Below are 19,487 nucleotides of genomic sequence, written 5' to 3'. Positions count from 1 at the left end.
TTAGATCAAACCCCTGTTTCTTTGAGGTGCTTGTCTCATATACTGGCCCAGTTTCACTGTCTTGAAATTGTCTTCCCTGCACTCTACATGGCATTTTTTCCCCAACATTTGGCATAGTTGTAATGTTCTATTTATCTCAGATGCCTTCTACTACTTGGCCCCAGATTCCAGGAGGATAGGGACTCTGCTTTTTCTTGCTTACCCTAAATAACAAGTATAGTGCCTGCATAGTCTGCTCAAACTCAAGTGAGGAAACACTGGAGATGAGAGTTGAGGGATGATGATGTTTTGAACTTGAATTGGAGAGAATCATTTTCTAATAAACAGCATATCCTTAGGAAGAATTAATAGGGATATTAATTTCAACCAGAAGTGGGGAATCAAAAGTCAGAAAGAAGATATACATCAAGATTGAGAAAGTGGACTTTGGAACCAGACAGTCTGGTGTGAATGCCTAGGGAGTGGTATGCTCGGTGTCTTCTAGCCCTGAGGGCCAGTATCTGTAAAACGAGGAAAGGAAAATAGCAGTGCTTTCTCCATGGAGTTATTGTATTTTTAGCATGTGTTAGGAGGTCAATACATATTAACTCTTAATGTAATGGCCCTTAGTGTTATTAAGATTGGACTGGTATATATATGTACCACATCTTCTTGATCCAGTCATCTGATTTTGGGCATTTGGATTGTTTCCATAGCTTCCCTATTGTAAATAGTGCTGCTATAAACATAGGGGTGCAGGTGTCCTTTGGGTAAATGCCTAGGAGTGGAATGGAATATTACTTAGCAATCAAAAAAGATAAACTCATGCAATTTGCAGCAAAATGAATGGATTTGGAAGGGATCATGCTCAGTGAAATAAGCCAGACAGAAAAAGAAAAATACGTGATGGTCTCACTCATAGCAGGAATTTAGAAAACCTAAATAAGGGACCAGGAAAAAGACTAATTATACTACAGTAAAAGTCAAAATCAACAAGCAACTATAAACCAGAGACACACTACAGGGAGGTGGGGGAGAAGGGAGTAAGATCAAAACAAGGGGGGTGGGAATTGTATGGGGACTATAACCAAGATGAAAATGCATACATTGTGCAAAAATGAAAAATGATGTGAAAATATATAAAATAAAATTAAAAAAAAAGATTGGATTGGTGTATTGAGTTGAAATTATGGAGGGATTGAATGCCCACCTAGGGAGGTTTTGTATATTATTATTTAGGTGATGAATACTCATTGTGGGAGGGGATTAGAAGGAATGCCGTGGGTTAGTAACTGTTTTCTGGTAGTCATTTGAAAATGAACTAGAGATCAGTGGAATCTCTCTCCAAGGTATAGAAGTATTAGTTATTTCTCCCCTTTGTTGATGTGAACTTTATTACTAAATGATGGACTATCGTAGAGGTTCTCAATCTGGAGACGGTATCATAATTCCCTGGATGGCTTTTTGAGCACAGATGGTTGGGCCCTGCCTCCACGGCTTCTGATTCAATAGCTCTGGGATATATCCTAGGTCTTAGGTCATGCTGATGGTACAGTTCTGGAGACCAAAATAATCTTAGATTGGAAGACTCTTAATCTGTATATATGAAATTACTAGAAATGAAGTAAAATGAGTTCCCCTAACTTAATCTTCTAGAGTATAATGAAAGTAGAAAAGTGAACTGGTATCTGTAATTGAGCAAGTTTGGGAGATGTTGAGTTAAAAAAAAAAATGCACTAGATACAGAAAGGGTGAAAGTTGTCTATCTTTCAACAATATTTGACTAATAGAACCCTTCTTGAAGTTTTTCAGGAGATTAGTTTCCTCACTATATTCAGCCTTTGAAAAGTGATTTATAATCGACTGAGAGGCACTGACCCACATTATTTGGTGTGATGCCACAGGCTGTGATCCTTCCCTGTCGATAGAGACCCTCATCCTTCACCTATTCCTAATCCTTCAGTAGTCTGCCTCAGCTATTCATCTTGGAGTTGAGTTTCTCACACCTTCTGCTTAAGCAGATGCTAAAGACTTTGTTTCCCAGCAGGTACCACTCCTGTTGAGAGGTGGCATGACAGCTACCAGCAGCAGCCAAAGGAACAGCAGGAAGGCACTCTGTTCCTGATCTAATTAGGGAATAAATTTACCCCATTTGGCTTAGGGACATTCCTAACCTTAAAAAGCAAACTATTACTAAGACAAATACCTTAGGTGGAGGTTTTTATTTTGCAAAGGACTTTCACAACAATAATCTTACCAGTGATTAATATCTTGCATGGGGATGCTAGAGCAAGGATCACGCTCCCCATTTTCAGTTGAGAAAACCAAGGTTCACAGACATGCATTGCGCAGCATTATGAAATAACATTCCTTCCTCTGCCCTCCATCACAGCTCTTTGTTCTTGTCAAAGGATATTTACATTCATATGCATAGTGAGTCTTCATTCACTTATTCATTCCTTAGTTCAACTACTTAATGAGTACTTCCTAGGTGTCAGGATTTAGGCAACAAGCCATGGCATGGCAGAGTGGGGAAAGAGACAAGAGGTATGTGTTGACAGAGAGCTTTGAATCTAGCAGATAGGGAACAGCTGGCTCCAGAGTAGATTGTACCCGTGTTTTACCTCCTGCATCTGAGGCTCAGGCAGGTTACAAGACCTAAAGTTGTGAAATCAAAAAAATGTCAATAGCTGTCAAGGAACCTAAAAGATCATCTATTCTGCTCCTGTCATTTTATTAAAGAGTAAATGAAGCTGAGTGCCAAAATGTTAGCCAGAGTAATGCATGGGGTGTGTGTTACTGTATAACAAATAACCACAAATCCATAGACTTAAAACAACACACGTTTATTATCTCCCAGGCCCCCTAGCTCACCGGTTCTGGGTGTAGTATAGCTGGGTCTTCTGCTTATATCTCACAGATTGACACTGAACATGCTGAGGTTTTGGGGAACAACCGATTTACAAGTTCACTCAGGTTGTCATCAGAATTCAGTTCTTTGAATTGTAAAGCTAAGGCCATGTTTGCTCTTAGTTCTTAAAGACCATTCTCCATCTTGAAAGGAGTCCTTCTCACATGGCAGATGGCTCAGGGTTTTCTTTTTGCCCATAGCCAGATAATTCTCTGCTTTTAAAAAGGCACATATGATTAGATTAGGTCCACAGCAATAATCTCCCTATCTTCGATCCACTGTGCCAAAATTCAGATAATTATGGGAGTGATTGCTTTTTCTAGTCACAGGCTCTAGAGATTAGAACCTGGAATCATATTTAGAATTCTGTCTGTACCAGAAAGATGGCTTGAGAGCAATGGAATGTAGAGAGAGTTTATCCTGAGTTTTATTTGGGGCTCAGAATATACAGTGGTTTGAGTATCTCTTGCTGTATAACAAATAGACAAGAATTCTAGGGCCTTAATGCACCGATCACTGTATCATGCTCGTGATTGATGGGTCACGAATGTGTGCTGGGTTCATGTGGGCAGTTCTGTTCTCCGGAGAATGAACTGGAGTCATGGGTGTACAGGTGGAATCTGAGCTTGGCTTTACTCACATATCTGGTGCCTTAGCAGAGATGGTCAGAAGCTGGCTCCACTGGGCAGCTCTCCCTCTCCCTCTTGTCACAGAATCCCCCCAGCAAGGGAGTCAGATTTTGGGTAAGGGGTCACAGAGCACCAGGAAGGAGTTTTTTAAGAGCCAAGAGGTGGAAGCTTCTCGTCCAGTGAAATCTGAGTCTATGAACTGCTCAGTCCATGCCTTGTTGTATTGATCAAAGTATTGGGGGAAGCTGCCTGGATATGTGGGAACAATCACATGGCCCAGGAGAGAAGTGTCCGGGAACGGTGTGACCCTGCCATCCAGAGTGGGACTCCCATCTGTTTATTGTGCCTGTGTAATTCATTTCAGTCCCTAGGGGTGTGCGTGCTTTTCACAGACCTTGTAGGAAACTGTGATACCAAAATTGCCCTTTAGCACCTTGCTCAGTCACCATGGCAGCTTAATGGACTTATCAAAAGCTTTATACCCCTTGCTACATGCTTCTCCCTATGTGCATGCTTGATTTTGTTGTTTTGCTTTCTTGGAAGCTGGTTAAAGGGAGAGAATGTTCCATAAGTGACTAATATGTTATTACTTGTTGTGGATGTATGTGTAGTATGGATACCTGAAATGGGAAGGACAGAAATTCTGCCATTGATGAGTGATCAAATCACAGAGTATTCCCAAGGGTGGGTTCTGGAACCAGGGAAATAAACACAGGAAATAACCACTGGACGCCCCTATATGAGCTCCAGACAGTGGCTCCTTGTGCTCCAGAATCTATGTTCTGATTAGTGGACCACAGGGACATTTCCTGTATCCTGGAATTAGAGCTGATGTCCAGTAACCCTCAAAAAGTCTGAGTATTTCCTTTTATTTCCAAGGTCAGATAACATGATATGGTCCTTTTGGGGGAAAGATGAGCAGTATACATTTTTTTTAAGACTTATTTTTATTTATGCATACAAGAACTGGGGTGTAAGCCAGAGATTTGAGGGGTAGAAGATTCACCAGTGACAGAGTGGGGAGCAGAACAGGCATACTTACTGAAATACACTGCTGAGGGGAACAGTGGGCGAGACAGAAGAGGTCTGCTGCACCATGTGGGTCAGCTCCCTGGAACAGGAATTGAACTCAGGCTGCTGTGGTGTAGCGCTGAGACTTAACCCCTAGGAACACCAGAGATACCCCGTATATATTTTTGGTAATGTGCAAGAGGACTATTCTGTTTCTGGGCTTCCAGGTACTACTCCTGTGCCTGTCATATTACCTCTCTGGGCTGCTTCCCTTGAGTCAAACCCATGTAAGCATCTTTCAGCTCCAGGATTCTGAAAATCTGCCACTCTGAGTCCACAGACTCCTCCTGGAGTAAATGGTTACTTTAATTTTCCTGGACCTACTGATTGTTGTGCGCATATGTGTGTGAGGGGAGTGGCGATTTGGTGACAAACACCTATTGTGAGTGTGTATTAAACTATGCTATAAAATCAGAAGTACAGATCCACAGATGAGCCCAGGCTAGCTCAGGGAAGCTTACTGTCATGGAAACCCACCAGGGTCCCCAAACTAGAGGGCCACAAGGCTCTTACTAAGAATATCTTTGTGTTTCTTTCCTGTTTATGGGAGTGAAAAGAGCTCCGTGGAACCCAAGGGTAAACAGTCTGGATGTGGTTCAGGATGCTGCCTGCTGGCAGCTGAGCTTCATCCTGAGTGACCTTCAGGGTTTATTGAAACCCTCATGGCCAGGCTGTGTCCATCCCCATACCTGCTTGTCATTCTGCATTTGTAGCAACTAGGGCAATTGACTCACTCGGTTGGCTGACGTAAGGCAAGAAAATAAGCATCTCTAGACCCTTTTTTGTTGTTGTTGTTTTTAGGTTTTTTTTTTTTTTTTTTTTCTTCCCTGGGGCTCGGAAGTGGCTTCCTGTTCAGAATTGAATCTAGAGGCTCAAAGGATTGAGTCAGAAATAGAACCAAGTTCTTACAATTTCTGTGGATAGCTCTTTCTTATCCTCCTTTAGAGCCACTTCCAGTTCTGCTCCCCACCTCCACCCTCACGTTGGCCAGCAGGCTCCCACGTTGGGGAGGCCTCGCCAGAGTGACGTGGCTCTCCCGGGCAACCTTCTGGAGTCACGTCTGGTCCCGAGGCTCGTCTTTTATGTTGTTAAAATGAAATTCCTGATGCCCTCTCTCAAGCCATCCAATAACAGAAAAGTTGTGAAGATCAAAATTAGGGAACAAAACAGATGAGCTTTAGGAAGTTTCAAAGTGATAGAGAAAGGTTGGGTGCTGCCTGAATAGTATTATTCTCATCATTGGAAAGGATAAATGTTTGAAAAAGGCAAATGTTTTATGGAAGTACTGAAGACACAGAATGTGAAACTGCAGCAAGGTGCATTTTCACAAAATGAATTTATAGAGGTTGTGAACACCCAGACTGTTAAAAATGGTATATTTTCTGCACTGCCAGCCCCCTGCCCTTCCCCATAGACACTTCTTGTTGCTACCCCCCCTGCAGCTTGGTTTTACCTCTTGTTCTGCCGACTGGACTCTTGTGTCTGAGTCTCCTCCTTTTCATTCTTTTCTGCAAGTCCTTGATAAGAGTTTTGCGGATCCCGGGCTCCCTCATCCGCCAGGGTATTGTTTTGTGCTCCTCCCAGTCTCTTTTGTGGCTGATGGGCCCCGGATAGTGTCCAGTTAGGATTCGAATGAATAGGTGTACACCCATCTGCGGGCAGGCTTCTCCATGCGTTTTTGCTGTGTATATACTTGGAGTAGAATTGCTGGGGCGCAGAGTGTCCCTGTGTTCACCCTCATAGACACTTCAGTAGCTACTTCCAGTTTCACAAGTCTGATGAACAAATTTTATCTCCTGCCAAGAGCAGAAAGTTTAAATTGTTTCCCATGCATGTCTATACCGAGGGCTCCCATTTTTTTCTTTTTCTTTTTTTTTTTTATTTGTTTTAGCCATCCTGCTGCAGCAGTATCTTATTGTGGTTTAAATTTGCATTGTCTGATGACTAATGTGATGGAGTTTTTTGTGCTTATTGGCCTTGTAAACATCCTCTTCTGTGAAGTGTCTGTTCATATCATTGGTCCCTTTTCTCTATTTGTTATCTGACTTTTATTTTAATTAAAAATATTTTTTATATATACAATAGCTGGGGTATAGGCCAGAGATGCGGGAGGGTGAAAGGATTCACCAGAGACAGAGCGGGGAGCAGAATAGGCAGAGTGACGAAATATACTGCTGAGAGGAACAGCGGGTCTGCCTCACCATGTGGGTATCTCCCCGGCCGGCCAGGAATCGAACCCACACTGCAAAGGCTGTGGACATCTTCACAACTCCATGCCCAACCCGCTGCACCACCAGGGAGGCCCATGAGTATCTGACTTTTTCTTACAGACGTCTAGGTTATTTTTTTCTGGGACAAATCACACTTATTGAATAGATTTCAGAAAACCTTTAAAAAATAAAAGTTGTGATAATTGCAACTTGGTTTAAAGAGATACAGGAGGGAGTGGCAAATCATAGGCAGAATAAAATGCCTTTTAGTGGCACAGTATCCAGCTAGTGGAGGAATTAGTTCTATGTTACAGGTATGCTCTTTGGTTGGCTAAAGGTCTTGCAAACATGTTCCCTCACTCAGGGCTGTCTCTTTACTCTCTGCATGGTATCTTTTGCTGCTGGTTTCAATCGCAATGTATCACTATTAATTTTTGTCTTTGATGGTGAGTTGTTTGAAGAAATATCTGCTTACTCTAATATCATAATGATATTCCTCTGTTTTCTTCTGAAAACTGTTTTGTGGCTATGGTTATTATTTAACTTCTCACATTCAGATCTGTAATTCATCTGTTAGTAATTTGGGGGTAGAGATTAAGTGTCATAAGAGGTTTTGTTGTTTTAATATCAATATTCAATAGGCACAGCAACATTTATTGAATTCCTTCCCTGCATTTTTCAATCTATAATTATGTATCTCAAAGGGACCATTTTCCACGTGAGCTAAGGCACAGCACAGTGGTTGTGTTCCCAAGAGACAGTATGCACCCATTATATGTCCAAAGCTTTAAATTCATCATCTCATCTAATCTTCAAGACACATCTACACTTAACATACTATTATTCTATTCTGTAGTTGAAAAAGCTAAAGCTGAGTAAGGGAAAACAATTAGCTCAAGGTTAAATAACATGTAGCAGAGTTAGGATTCAATACCCAATCTGTTCTAACTCTGAGGCCCACACCTAACTCCCTCCATACCGTGGTGTCAGCAAGCATTAGAATTGTAGCTGGTGAGTGAGCAGTGAGACTAGGATATTAAGCTATAATCAGCTGGGCTGTTCTAGTAACCGAGAGGAACATTTTTACCTGGAACATTTATAAAGCACAGTCATTCTTTGCCCTCACTAACAATAATAGTTAATGGTCAATCGTAATTTCCTTTCATTGGGAAACTCCCAGAAGCTCTGCATAACTGATTCCAGTGCTTTAGAAAAATATTAAAATGAGGATAACCTTTCCTATTTGGCAGACAAGGAAACTGAGAACCAAAGAGGAGAAGTAGCTTAAAGTCAAGTAACAAGGTCAAATATCCAAGGCCAATAATGGTAGAGTGGATCAAGCATATACTCAGCTATCTCCCAAGCCTGCCCTCACCCCACCTCACTGCCCAAGTCATTCGTCTAGAGGACATTATTGCACTTCAGGGTTAAGCCCGTTAGACCCGATTAGCCTCCTCTCACTAGCTAGTCTTGTGGTTTGGGCTTCCTCTTCGTTTACCTGATGATTGTCCAGGAAGAAAACAAACACTTTTGTAGCCCTCCCTCTAGGAGTCACAGGCTACATTTAACCTCTCTGTGGGTGTAAAGAGGCTTCTAGATCATTCCTTCATTAGTTTCTAGCGTATTCCCGCCCAAAGCAAAATGCTGAACGTGAATATGGAGCTGGGTTGCCTGTCACCTCCTCCCAGACACGGAACTGTAATTGCAAAAATTGTTTCATATTCCTCCCCAGTTAAGCTCCTGACAATCTAAATTTAAAGACTCCATTGGATTTTTACCTTGCTGCTCTCCTCACACTTACTCCCCCCATACCTCTGCCCTTGCAAATGAGACCTAATGACCTTCACCCCACAACTCCATACTAGAAAGCATGCTCATTATGACAAGGGACTACAAAAGTCTTTGGATCTTTTCCTTCCTTTTATTACTTTTTACTATCCAGTGAGTCTCTGCCATCGAGTGAATAACTGAGAGATGGGAAAACTGGTTCTTAAAGCATTGATAGAAACTCAAAGAGGAGAATGATTAAAACTAAATATTCTTCAGGGCAAGAAAGATGAACACAGAGTGGGTCTGATGGCCAGTTATAATACATACTAGCACATCCATAAACTGAGACTTCTTTCAGCTGAGACCCAACCATTCTGACACCACTGATGTATTCATCTTTTATCAGTGCCACCCTTTAACACACACACACACACACACACACACACACCAGCATATCATCAGAAACCTCAAAACAACTGTTTGTCATCCCAGTCTAGTCTATAAGTCTCCATTTTGTGGAGTTCATGGAATTACTCAGACACTCATTACAATGTCAAAGAAATGCCAAGGAAGCAGCACAGGGTATAAATAAAAGAATAATCAGACCTTCAATATCTTTATTTAAAAGTAGAGAGGAAATGAGAAAAAAAATCACTCCTGGTAGGCAATTGGGAGTTATGGATTATAGTTTTCTATTTTAGACTAGATCCGTCCCCCCACCTCGCTGGCACTCAATTTGTATGATCTTCCCTAAAATGCCACTGGCCCAGTCCCACATTCCTGTCTTAGGCAAAACCTCCAATTAAAATCAGCAGGGAGTTTGCTTGAATTAGGAATCCCAGCCTGGGCTCCCCACCCGGGTGGTCCTGAAAGGGAGATGTGTGCCTTTGAAAACACTGATGGGAAGCCCTGGGTGGCGTAGCCTCTGTCCTCCAAATGATGAGCAACTCCAGCTGTGTCCCCCAGAGAACTGTCAGGACGGCAGAAAACCCTGGCTGAGGCAGAGACAGAGGCAGCAGGGGTGCAGCGGAGGTGTCTCTGTGTCCCAGAACCTGGCACTGCCTCTGGTCTGGGTTTCAGAGCACAGGGAACATCAGCGGGGGCAATGAGGAACCACTGGACTCAGATTGGGAAATCACTGGGTCTGATTGGCTATATCCATGCTGCGTGACCCTGGGAAAATCACTGTCCCTCTCTGGTTTTCAACATCCTTGTCTGCAGAATGAAGGTCACACGGAAGTCCTGCCACATGGAGGCGACATGAGGATCGAGATAACCTGCCATGACGCAGAAAGCACACAGGCAGCATTGCTCCTCCCCGTAGCCACTCAGTTTCAGTGTTCAGGTCTAAACATGAGGGAGGTGGGGTAAATACTCCAATGCTTTCTCCTTGAAGGTTTCCTGCCATTAAGGTGCAAGTCGCCTCCCAGTCAGACTCCAGGACTCTCCAGCGTTAGAAGCAAAAATGCCCTTTCGGTCTCCTTCCTTTTTTCCCTCCTCTGAGCCCCCCATCTCAATAAGCTGAAATCCCATCCAACAGAAAGATGCTGACAGATACATTGGAAGTCAGCTCTGGCTGTAAATGGAAGATGTCTGGGATCCCCAGGGATGGAGAAAAGCATTTAGGAACTTGGTCGTCACTGCTTCACACGGACCGCGTTGTGGTGGGGCTGTGTCAGCCCTTTGTGAGACCCTCCCCTCTGGCACCAGCCTATTAAGAGCCTCCTCTGTTGCCAGGGTGGAGGCAGACTGTCACCGGCCAGCCTGGGAAATGGTATTTATAGATCACAGTCCCTCCTACCCCAGTCCCCAGTCTCTCCCTGTGCACTCGTCGGTGAGCTCCAATTATCTGTGAATGGAGGAGAGGGATGCTGGCAGGTCCAGGGAAGCAAGGAATGTGATAATAGGCCCTTCACACACGTAGACTTCCAGTATTTTTCCATGATTTCAATGTATTTCTCTTCTCGTGGCCTGCTTCCTTCTTTCTTGCCTTATCATTATCACTTTACATCATGGTGCAGAGCCAAAGCTGCGTCAATGACGTGGAAGCTAGAGACCTGGCCTCAGGACTGGCTCTGTGATCTCAGAAACAGGTTGTCTCCCTTCCCCAGACAGGTAGTTAGACATGCTGTTGGGGAGAGCCTCCTGGTATACGGCAGGGGTTCAATAGTTGTAAGTTGCTGATGCCGTGGCCAGCACAGAAGCTGCTCCATAATGAGCATGTCAGGGCCCCTGTGGAGCTGTGATCACTAGCAGAGCAGGGGCGGGAGAGGGAGAAGGTCTAGGAGGTTGATCTGATGGCAGATTCCACCTCATCACACGTGGCCTGTGTTCAGAATGACTACATTGAAACCTGGAATGAGCTTGTTTTGCTGGTTTGACTCTTCTCCTCAAAATGAAGTAAGAAAAAGTAAAGGTTAATTCATTGACCTTGGGAACAGGAACTCACTGGAGCATTGCTCCCCACTTTCCATTTACTTCTTCAGAGCAGGACAACTTGACCTCGAATTGGTCCATCAGCATCCACATTCCGCAAATCTGAGTTCTGATAGGTGAAGACTCAACTGAATTTGTCCATTTCTATTCTACCCACTCTGGTTGCATCCCATCACACTCCCTCCCCATGTGGCCATGTGGGTTGAGCTCCACCATCTCCCCCATCACCTCTAACACCAAGTCCTTTTCTCTTCTATCATCCTTCCCCATGCCCCACCTTTCCCCTCCTTTTTCTTTACCCTCTCTCCCTGTGCCTTGGCTCCCTGCTCCCCACACACCGCCTTCTCCTAAGCCCTCTCACTGTATCGTTAATGCCTTCTTTGATGCAGCCCACAACCTCATGATTATTCTGAGGTCAGGAGACGCAGGTGCTACACAGCTCGCTATCGCTCCTCAGAGGGCCTCTGTCCCCAACCCCTCCTGCCCGACGGGGCTGGAATCCTAATGGGCCGCTCGCCCCTCTGCCTGTGGCAGCACCACCAGGAACGCTCATCTGGGTGTTCCCCCCACTGAGCGTTCTGAGGGTCCAGCCACAATGAAGCATTGATGCAAGGAGTGGGGGCTGTGGTCCCACAAAGGGTCCCAATGATGAGACACGAGAAAGGGGGTGCTCTACGGGCTTATAGAATGCCTTGCAGATGGGGACAGAGGAGCTCTAAATGGGGTACTGTCCTGTCACTTGGAGAGGGAGTGACAGGGGCAAGTGTGGGCCATTTGAAAGAGGCATTTTGAAATGACACTCTCGTCAGATGGAACCACGCAATCTGAGGCGTGTGGCGGGCCCCTGCCGCTCGCTGAAATATCAGATGACTCATAGCCAATATTCAGTCGATGTTCTGCTTTGGGAGGCGGGAGCCGCAGAGCTCATTGTTATTCCAGCACCGTTTCCTGAGGCTGGGCCTGCTGCTGTTCTCCAGGCTGTAATAGGATTGGTCTCAGGAAGCAGAGACTTGGGGAGGCTGGGGCTGTGTGGGTGGACTGTATCGAAAACTAATACTGCAGTCCTGGGGAGGGAGAAGAAAAGTTGTGGGTTGTGTTTTTTTTTTTTTTTCCCCATGAGAAAAAGGAGAAGAAAAATATTAATACTGTCTGTTCATTTGGTCAGCAAGCATTCATTCATTCAGCAAATATTTAGATAGAGCCAGGTTCTGGGCAACATACTCAGAAAAGGGGGGCCCTCTGCTCTTGGGCCTAGAGGGGAGGCTGACAAGGAAACCAGGGCTTAAGATACAGTGTTTTATGTTGGGAGGGACTTTCTTTTGCTACTGGGCAGGATGGTTCCATGGATTTGAAAACAGTTTCAAAGAATGCACTAATTAATCCTCCATTTTCTCTCAGCTGATAAGCAACATATTTAAAGCAAAGCATTCTGGGAAGTCATTTCAACAGTATCCATTTTCAAATGCCCTGTGTAACAAAATGGCTCCCCTCAAACTCCAGAGAGATAGTGAAATCCCTGAGTATGTCTCAGTACCTTCAAAGGAATAGCTTATTGTCTGGGATAAGAGTACTTACTATCATTACCTTTTTAATAACGGTCTATGCCAAGCTCTGTGCCACATGTTTTAAATCCGTTATCTAACTCAGGTCTTTCACCAGCCACATAAGATGGGCTTTGTTATTGTCATTTGAGATATTGGTCCTGAGGCTCTAGAGACTCAAAGTGAGTTGTTCCTGGTTAGAGAACTGAGCTTTGACCACAGTTTTTCCTGGGCTGCTTATGGCTCGGCCCTTGTGCTCAGGCAGTGGGTCTGATAGGACAGATGGACTGTTGACCCTTCCCACAGAGGCAGCATAAGGCAAAGGGGGCTTCTGTTTCCAGCTTCCTGAAATGAGGACCACGAAGTACAGCTCCACCATCGCCTTCAACGTTACCACAGGACATCGAAGCCTGTCTTGACTCTGACTTGACCTGGAAGGAAAAAAGGCATAGTGATGAGCCCAGGGACTTCTCTACTCATTGACTGATGACTTTAGTCCATCATTTCACCTCTGGGCTTCTGCAGCCATGTCTGTAAAACATGGAGCTGAGATACAAGTACTAACTGTTATTGAGTCCTTAATACCTACCAAGTTTGGGGCTAAGCCATCCTATAAAAAGTCATGTAATCCTTACAACAGCACTGTGTGGTCGGGCTGATTAGGAAGGTGCAGTAAACCTCAGCTCATAGGTGGAGGAGCCAGGATTTTAAGTAACCTCTGGCTGACCTCAAGTCCCAACCTATTTTCAGAGTGGTGTTATGAGACTGAAGTGAGAAAATGGGAGTACACATGCCCCGTGCAGGACAACAAGTGCTAGATACATGTAGGAGATTATTGGTAGCAGGGAAGATAGCCAAGAGGTGTCTTGTACAGAAATGAGGAAAGATGAGAGACCTCTGAGCTGAGTGCCTTACATATTTTTACCTATTCTTCTGTTGCTTCTTATCTGATTGAGTATCTGTCTTCATCAGAATGCTCAGTGGCTGGAATCTAGGGGCAGGCTTGGGTATCATTCATACAACTGTGAAAGGCTGCAGGAGGGGGACTTAGAGGTATGTGTTGCAACAGAAATTCCACTGAAATGAGGGGATTGGGGGGGGAGCTGTAGAAACATGAGGGGAATAGTATCTTTCGTACATTGAAAGGCCTCTCTGAGATCATATAGGATCATCCCTTATGGAAGTGCTACATGATCTCTAGAGTAATATAAAATAGAATTTGTTTTTGTTGAAGTCATTGGATTTTATATGCCCTTATAAGAGAATTTCTGAAGGGGGTGGAACTATGGGATGAAGTTTGAAAGACAAAACCGCTAAGGTGGTTCCCTCCCCCGCCCCCATTGCAGATTTTTTATAATATTATGCCTTTGGCAGGGCTGTTTGGGTTGAGACACTTATTTCCTGAATGAAACTTGTTTGGGACAAATGTACAGTGAAATATTTGAGCTAGAAGAGCCCCCAAAGTACATTTACTCCACCCCCATAGTTTTGCAGATGAGGACGTTGATTAGTATAAGGTGGCGTAGCTGTTTTGCAGCAACTGCAATGTCATTTATATTCCGTACCCTTCCTACTATAACTATTCTACCTAACCCTTTCTTTCTTCCCGCAGCTACAATTGCATTATCAGTTGCATGACCATAACTCACCCACGGTGTTTAACATTCTCCATTTTCCCTGTGTCTCGCAGAACGATTCAGCAGTGGCTTGCAAGGGTCCAGTCCCTTCTCTACTGCAATGAGAATGGTTTTTGGGGCACCTTCCTGGAAAGCCAGCGGAGCTGCGTGTGCCACGGTAGCACCACGTTGTGCCAGCGGCCCATCCCCTGCATCATCGGCGGGAACAACAGCTGTGCCATGTGCAGCCTGGCCAACATCTCACTCTGCGGCTCCTGCAACAAGGGCTACAAGCTGTATCGAGGCCGCTGCGAACCACAGAATGTGGACTCGGAGCGGAGTGAGCAGTTCATCAGCTTTGAGACCGACCTGGACTTCCAGGACCTGGAGCTGAAGTACCTGCTGCAGAAGATGGACTCGCGCCTCTATGTGCACACCACCTTCATCAGCAACGAGATCCGCCTGGACACATTCTTTGACCCCCGGTGGCGCAAGCGCATGTCCCTCACTCTCAAGAGCAACAAGAACCGCATGGACTTCATCCACATGGTGATCGGCATGTCCATGCGCATCTGCCAAATGCGCAACAGCAGCCTGGACCCCATGTTCTTTGTCTATGTCAACCCCTTCAGCGGGAGTCACTCAGAGGGCTGGAACATGCCCTTTGGGGAATTTGGCTACCCGCGTTGGGAGAAGATTCGTCTCCAAAACAGCCAGTGCTACAACTGGACTCTCTTGCTGGGCAATCGGTGGAAAACATTTTTCGAGACGGTCCACATCTACCTACGTAGTCGGACTCGGCTACCTACCCTACTGCGTAATGAGACCGGCCAGGGCCCCGTGGACCTGTCCGACCCCTCCAAGAGGCAGTTCTACATCAAAATCTCGGACGTGCAGGTGTTCGGGTACAGCCTGAGGTTCAACGCTGACCTCCTTCGCAGCGCGGTGCAGCAAGTCAACCAGTCCTACACACAAGGCGGCCAGTTCTACTCCTCCTCGTCGGTGATGCTCCTCTTGTTGGATATTCGGGACCGAATCAATCGCCTCGCCCCTCCCGTGGCCCCGGGGAAACCCCAACTGGACTTATTCTCCTGTATGCTGAAACACCGCCTGAAACTGACCAACAGCGAGATCATCCGGGTGAACCACGCCTTGGACCTCTACAACACCGAGATCCTCAAACAGTCGGACCAGATGACAGCCAAACTCTGTTAGCCTGGGACTCTTTGCCACGGACTTTCCCTTTTGTTGTACAAACATAACAGAACAAAAGAAAGCAACACAAAACAAACATAAATTTGTAAAATGTAATTAATATTCAAAGCAAAGGAGGAAAAATCTTCATTCGTTGGAAACAAAAAATGTTCTAGCAACTGTATAAAAACCGTTGGGCATGTTTGTTATTTCTATACTCTGTCATGAAGAAGGGTCTCAGCCTTTTGAGGAGCTTGGGGGGAGTTGCTTCTTAGGCCTCAGGTGCTGTGTGGAGGGGGGAGTAGGGGGGAGAGCATATGCAATGAATTGTAAAGATCTCTGCTGTGCAGGTGCTAAGATTAAACACTAAAACGAAAGAGAGATATATGTAATGTACAACCGACACTGCCATTTTTCCTTGTGGGAGGAAATGGACATAGATAAAGAAGATATTTCTTCGGTTATGATTTCTTCCCTCTTTATGCTTAATTTCTTGTGGTTCGTTTGTCTTATTCTCACACATGGGTGGGGATGTGGGCATATTGCCTTCTTACCACAGAACTTTCTTTATTCTGAATAAGCTAAAAGTAGAGGGGCTGGGGTAGTGAGATGGTGCAATTACTACATGTAGCTGATGGGGTACTGGTGGTCCTAATAAGCCTGACTTCAGGGCCTGCCAGTGTTATTCACATTGCAGTTTTGTTTCTTCTGCAGGTCCTTAATAGGTATTCAATAGCTATGGTTTCTTCTGTAGCTCCTTAATAGGCATTCAGTAGGTATACTGAACCACAGCAAGGTGGGGGCTCCTGGGTAGCGTAGGGGGCCAAGCCCTCAGTGTCAGCACTGCCATGGCCTGAGTTTGAGCCCTGACCAGGAAGCCCAAAGCCGGACATGGAGGAGGCCCCCGCGTCTCCCCATGGAGGGGGAGAGGAGACCCAAGTTCGAGACCCGGACAGGGAGCCAAAGCCAGACAAGGGGGAAGACTCCCCCATCTCCTTATGCAGGGGGAGAGGGGGAGATCCCCATGAAACTGAAACAAGAGCCTGATTGTTTACAAATTATAAGCTCTTTAATATAAAACAAAAAACATGAGTTGGGAAAGGTGAAATAATGCGCATATTATAGTAACAGGAAAAGAAGGAACAAGTTTTGGGATCATTTGGAACTGAACCTGCAAACCATCACCTGTGAACTATCATGGAAGAAAACTTGTAGAAAACATTTTCCAGAAAGTTTCCAGACTGACCCTCTCTAAAAATGAGACTCTCACATGACCAAATCTGACTCAGGCAGCACTCACAATGGCCACTTTGGTGTTTTCCCTTCCAACTAAACTGCCAAAATACAAAGTATTTTCCAGTTTTAGCTTTTTTTCTCCCTTTTCACTCAGAACCCTTTTTCTCGTCTTTCCCCCAAAACATGTGGTAGCAGACTTCCTAGAAATGTTTTGCATATGGAAGTTTCAGTTTGGATAAAAATCAATAAAACAAAACAAAATAAAATAAAACAAAATACGGTAAGTTTAAATATTGAATTGCTCTTCCTGGCAGATGCCCCGAAGTAACTATCTAAAAAATTATTCTTCATTCAGAAAACACACACACACACACACAAACATACTACTGCCATGTGTTTGGACTCTATGAAAGTGAAGAAGCCGTGCATGGGACTTGGGGTTACATTGAAAAGTCAGAAAGAAAACTCATTTTGAAACTCTCCTGTGGAGGATTTATGCAGGTACCATGACTTAGTCTCCAGGAACTCTGAGTTGATCTTTTTACTAAGGTGGTACTTGCTAGAGGAGTGTGCGAGCATCACATCCTCGTGTCTATATTGACAGAGAAACAGGGCCACCAATTTCATGTTTGGAAGAGGACCTAGAACTCTGCTCTTACTGTCTGCCCAGTGCCAGTCTTTTCCTCAGCACCTTAGGGAGATGACTGCTCTTTGCTGACTGGACCACTGCAGGGACAGGAAGCTAATAAGTTCCTTCTTCCCCTTCCTTGGATGCTGCTTTACTGCAGGAGAGCAACAGTGCTCATGTCAGCATGTGCTGAATCTCATTACTACCTCATCCTCCCAGACTGTTGCATACCGTCCACCTGCTGGCTCCAGTTCTGGAATGTGTGTTCGTCTCCCATGGTTATATGCTCCTAGATAAAATACAAAAACATATCTTACAGATGACCAGAGTCTGAGATGATATGGCAAAAAGAACGCAATCCACAAGAGAGTTTAAGATGAAAGGAGAGAGTTTCAGTACATTGAAGGCAAAGAATTTTCTGACTTAAGTGGAGAGAGAGGTGGTATTTTTTTTTTTAATAATTTTTTAAAGATTTATTTATTTATTTATACCAGCACTGGGTACAGTCAGAAGTGCGGAAGGGTGAGATAATTCACCAGAGCACCAGAGCCGGAGGGGAGAGCAGAGCAGGCAGAGTGACAAAGTACACTGCTGAGGGGAGCAGCGGGCGGCAGGAGAGGTCTGTGTGCTATGTGGGACCCTCGCCCGCGGCCGGGGATCGAACCCCGGGGATCGAACCGGCGCGAGGCTGCTGGCAGCTTCGCAACCCAGCGCTCAACCGCTGCGCCACCAGGGAGGCCTGAGAGGTGGTATTTTTTATGCACAGTGATAAGGTTCCACGTTAATGTTCCAATATGAATTAGTATATATTTTGATTCCTATTTTAACACTTAATATGAACTTCACACTAACGATTTTTTGGCCTTCAGATTTCGAGAAGATTCAGTGCTCATGTAGGTTGGAAATTCTTCATGCCAGAGGTCACATAGCAGTTATTCATCAAGCCCAGGATTTTGCAGGTCAGTAAATCACCAAACAGGTCATCAACACCTCGGGAACACATTAAAAAAAAAAATGAAGATTTATAAGGAAACGGCCCATGCTATTGTGCCACTCACAAACCAATGAAAAAGACAGATATTTGAACTATTAAAAAAATACACTATTGTGGGGTTGGGCACAGAGAGGTCCCTAAAGAAGTTATTATCTGTCCACAAGGCTGGTAGAGTCTATATGGGCACATCCGTTCTAAGTGTTGAAAACTGAATAGGGATGTGGGCAACAGCAAGGAGAAGGGCAAAGGAACTAAGGATGAAAAAGTAAAAAGGTCTAAATATGCAGGATATTATTTCTGGACAGTTAAAATAACCTAAAAGGTCTCATTTTAAAATGATGAACCTGCCAAAGGCAGTGTAAGGATTTTGACTATATAAGAAGTTGAAATAATAATCCCTAATCTTTATGATCTGAAGGTTAAAGTTCAGATCACCTCTAACTTGCTTCTCTTCCTTATTCCCTTCATCTCTATCTTCCAAATAGTTCCAAGCACTCATAATGTGATAAACCCTTGTGTTTGCACAATACTTTACAGATTGGTAGGCAATCTTGATCTGCACTGTGCTGCCTCATCCTTATCTCAGTTCAGTTAAGACCTTCAAACGGAGTTTGAGTTCTTCACTTCAACACTCTCTCTCTCTCTCTCTCTCTCTCTCTCTCTCTGTGTGTGTGTGTGTGTGTGTGTGCGTGTGTGTGTAGGAACTGCCTCTTCCCTTCACCTTGAAAATACTAACTCTGTCATGTCATTACAGAGAGAATGCAGCAATAGCTAATGATGGGAAAGGTCATGAAACAGAGAAATTTTCACAGAGAGACATCAAAATATTTACTCAAAGGTAAAAGAAACATACTTTACTATAAAAGGGTGCAGATTTCTGTGAATTTCCAAGTGTCTCCTGCATCCTGCGTGGGTCTGATCCTCTGAGATAACCAGGATCCCCCCACCAACTGGGAGGAAGAGAAATGTGAAGCCTTCAAGTGAGATTTTAATTCAATTAGTGTCTTACCAATTTGATGCAGCAACCAAGGACCTATAGTGTCTGATTAATATGCGGGTGATAAGGCAAAGGAGTGAACAGAATACCCATTTGGATAAGGCCTGGCAGCAAAGCGTGGCATTGCCATGGAAACCACAGAAAACCATTAATTAGCTATCAAATAAAATCATTGGAAAATACTGGACCCTGACATATCTGCCCTCTTCAGAGAGGAGGGCAGGAAGAGGTCACACTAACAGCAAGGCTCCCTTCAGTGATCAAAATTATAGTTT

General features: G+C 44.5%; 1 protein-coding gene across 1 annotated transcript in view; it reads left to right on the top strand.

Moving 5' to 3' along the window:
* BRINP1 (BMP/retinoic acid inducible neural specific 1) overlaps positions 1-15,378 on the top strand; it is a gene marked incomplete at both ends in the record, with an annotated part of 120,607 nt that extends 105,229 nt beyond the window's left edge. Inside the window, one exon of the mRNA XM_084238183.1 lies at positions 14,238-15,378. Within this exon, the coding sequence (XP_084094309.1) occupies positions 14,238-15,378 (1,141 nt within the window). The remainder of the gene's footprint in view (positions 1-14,237) is intronic.
* Between the last annotated feature and the right edge of the window lie 4,109 nt (positions 15,379-19,487).

This window comes from Talpa europaea, assembly GCF_964194135.1.
Source record: "Talpa europaea genome assembly, chromosome: 7".
Classification (NCBI taxonomy): domain Eukaryota; kingdom Metazoa; phylum Chordata; class Mammalia; order Eulipotyphla; family Talpidae; genus Talpa; species Talpa europaea.
Note: the sequence above shows the minus strand (reverse complement) of the source record. Positions and strands in the feature narration are given on the sequence as shown.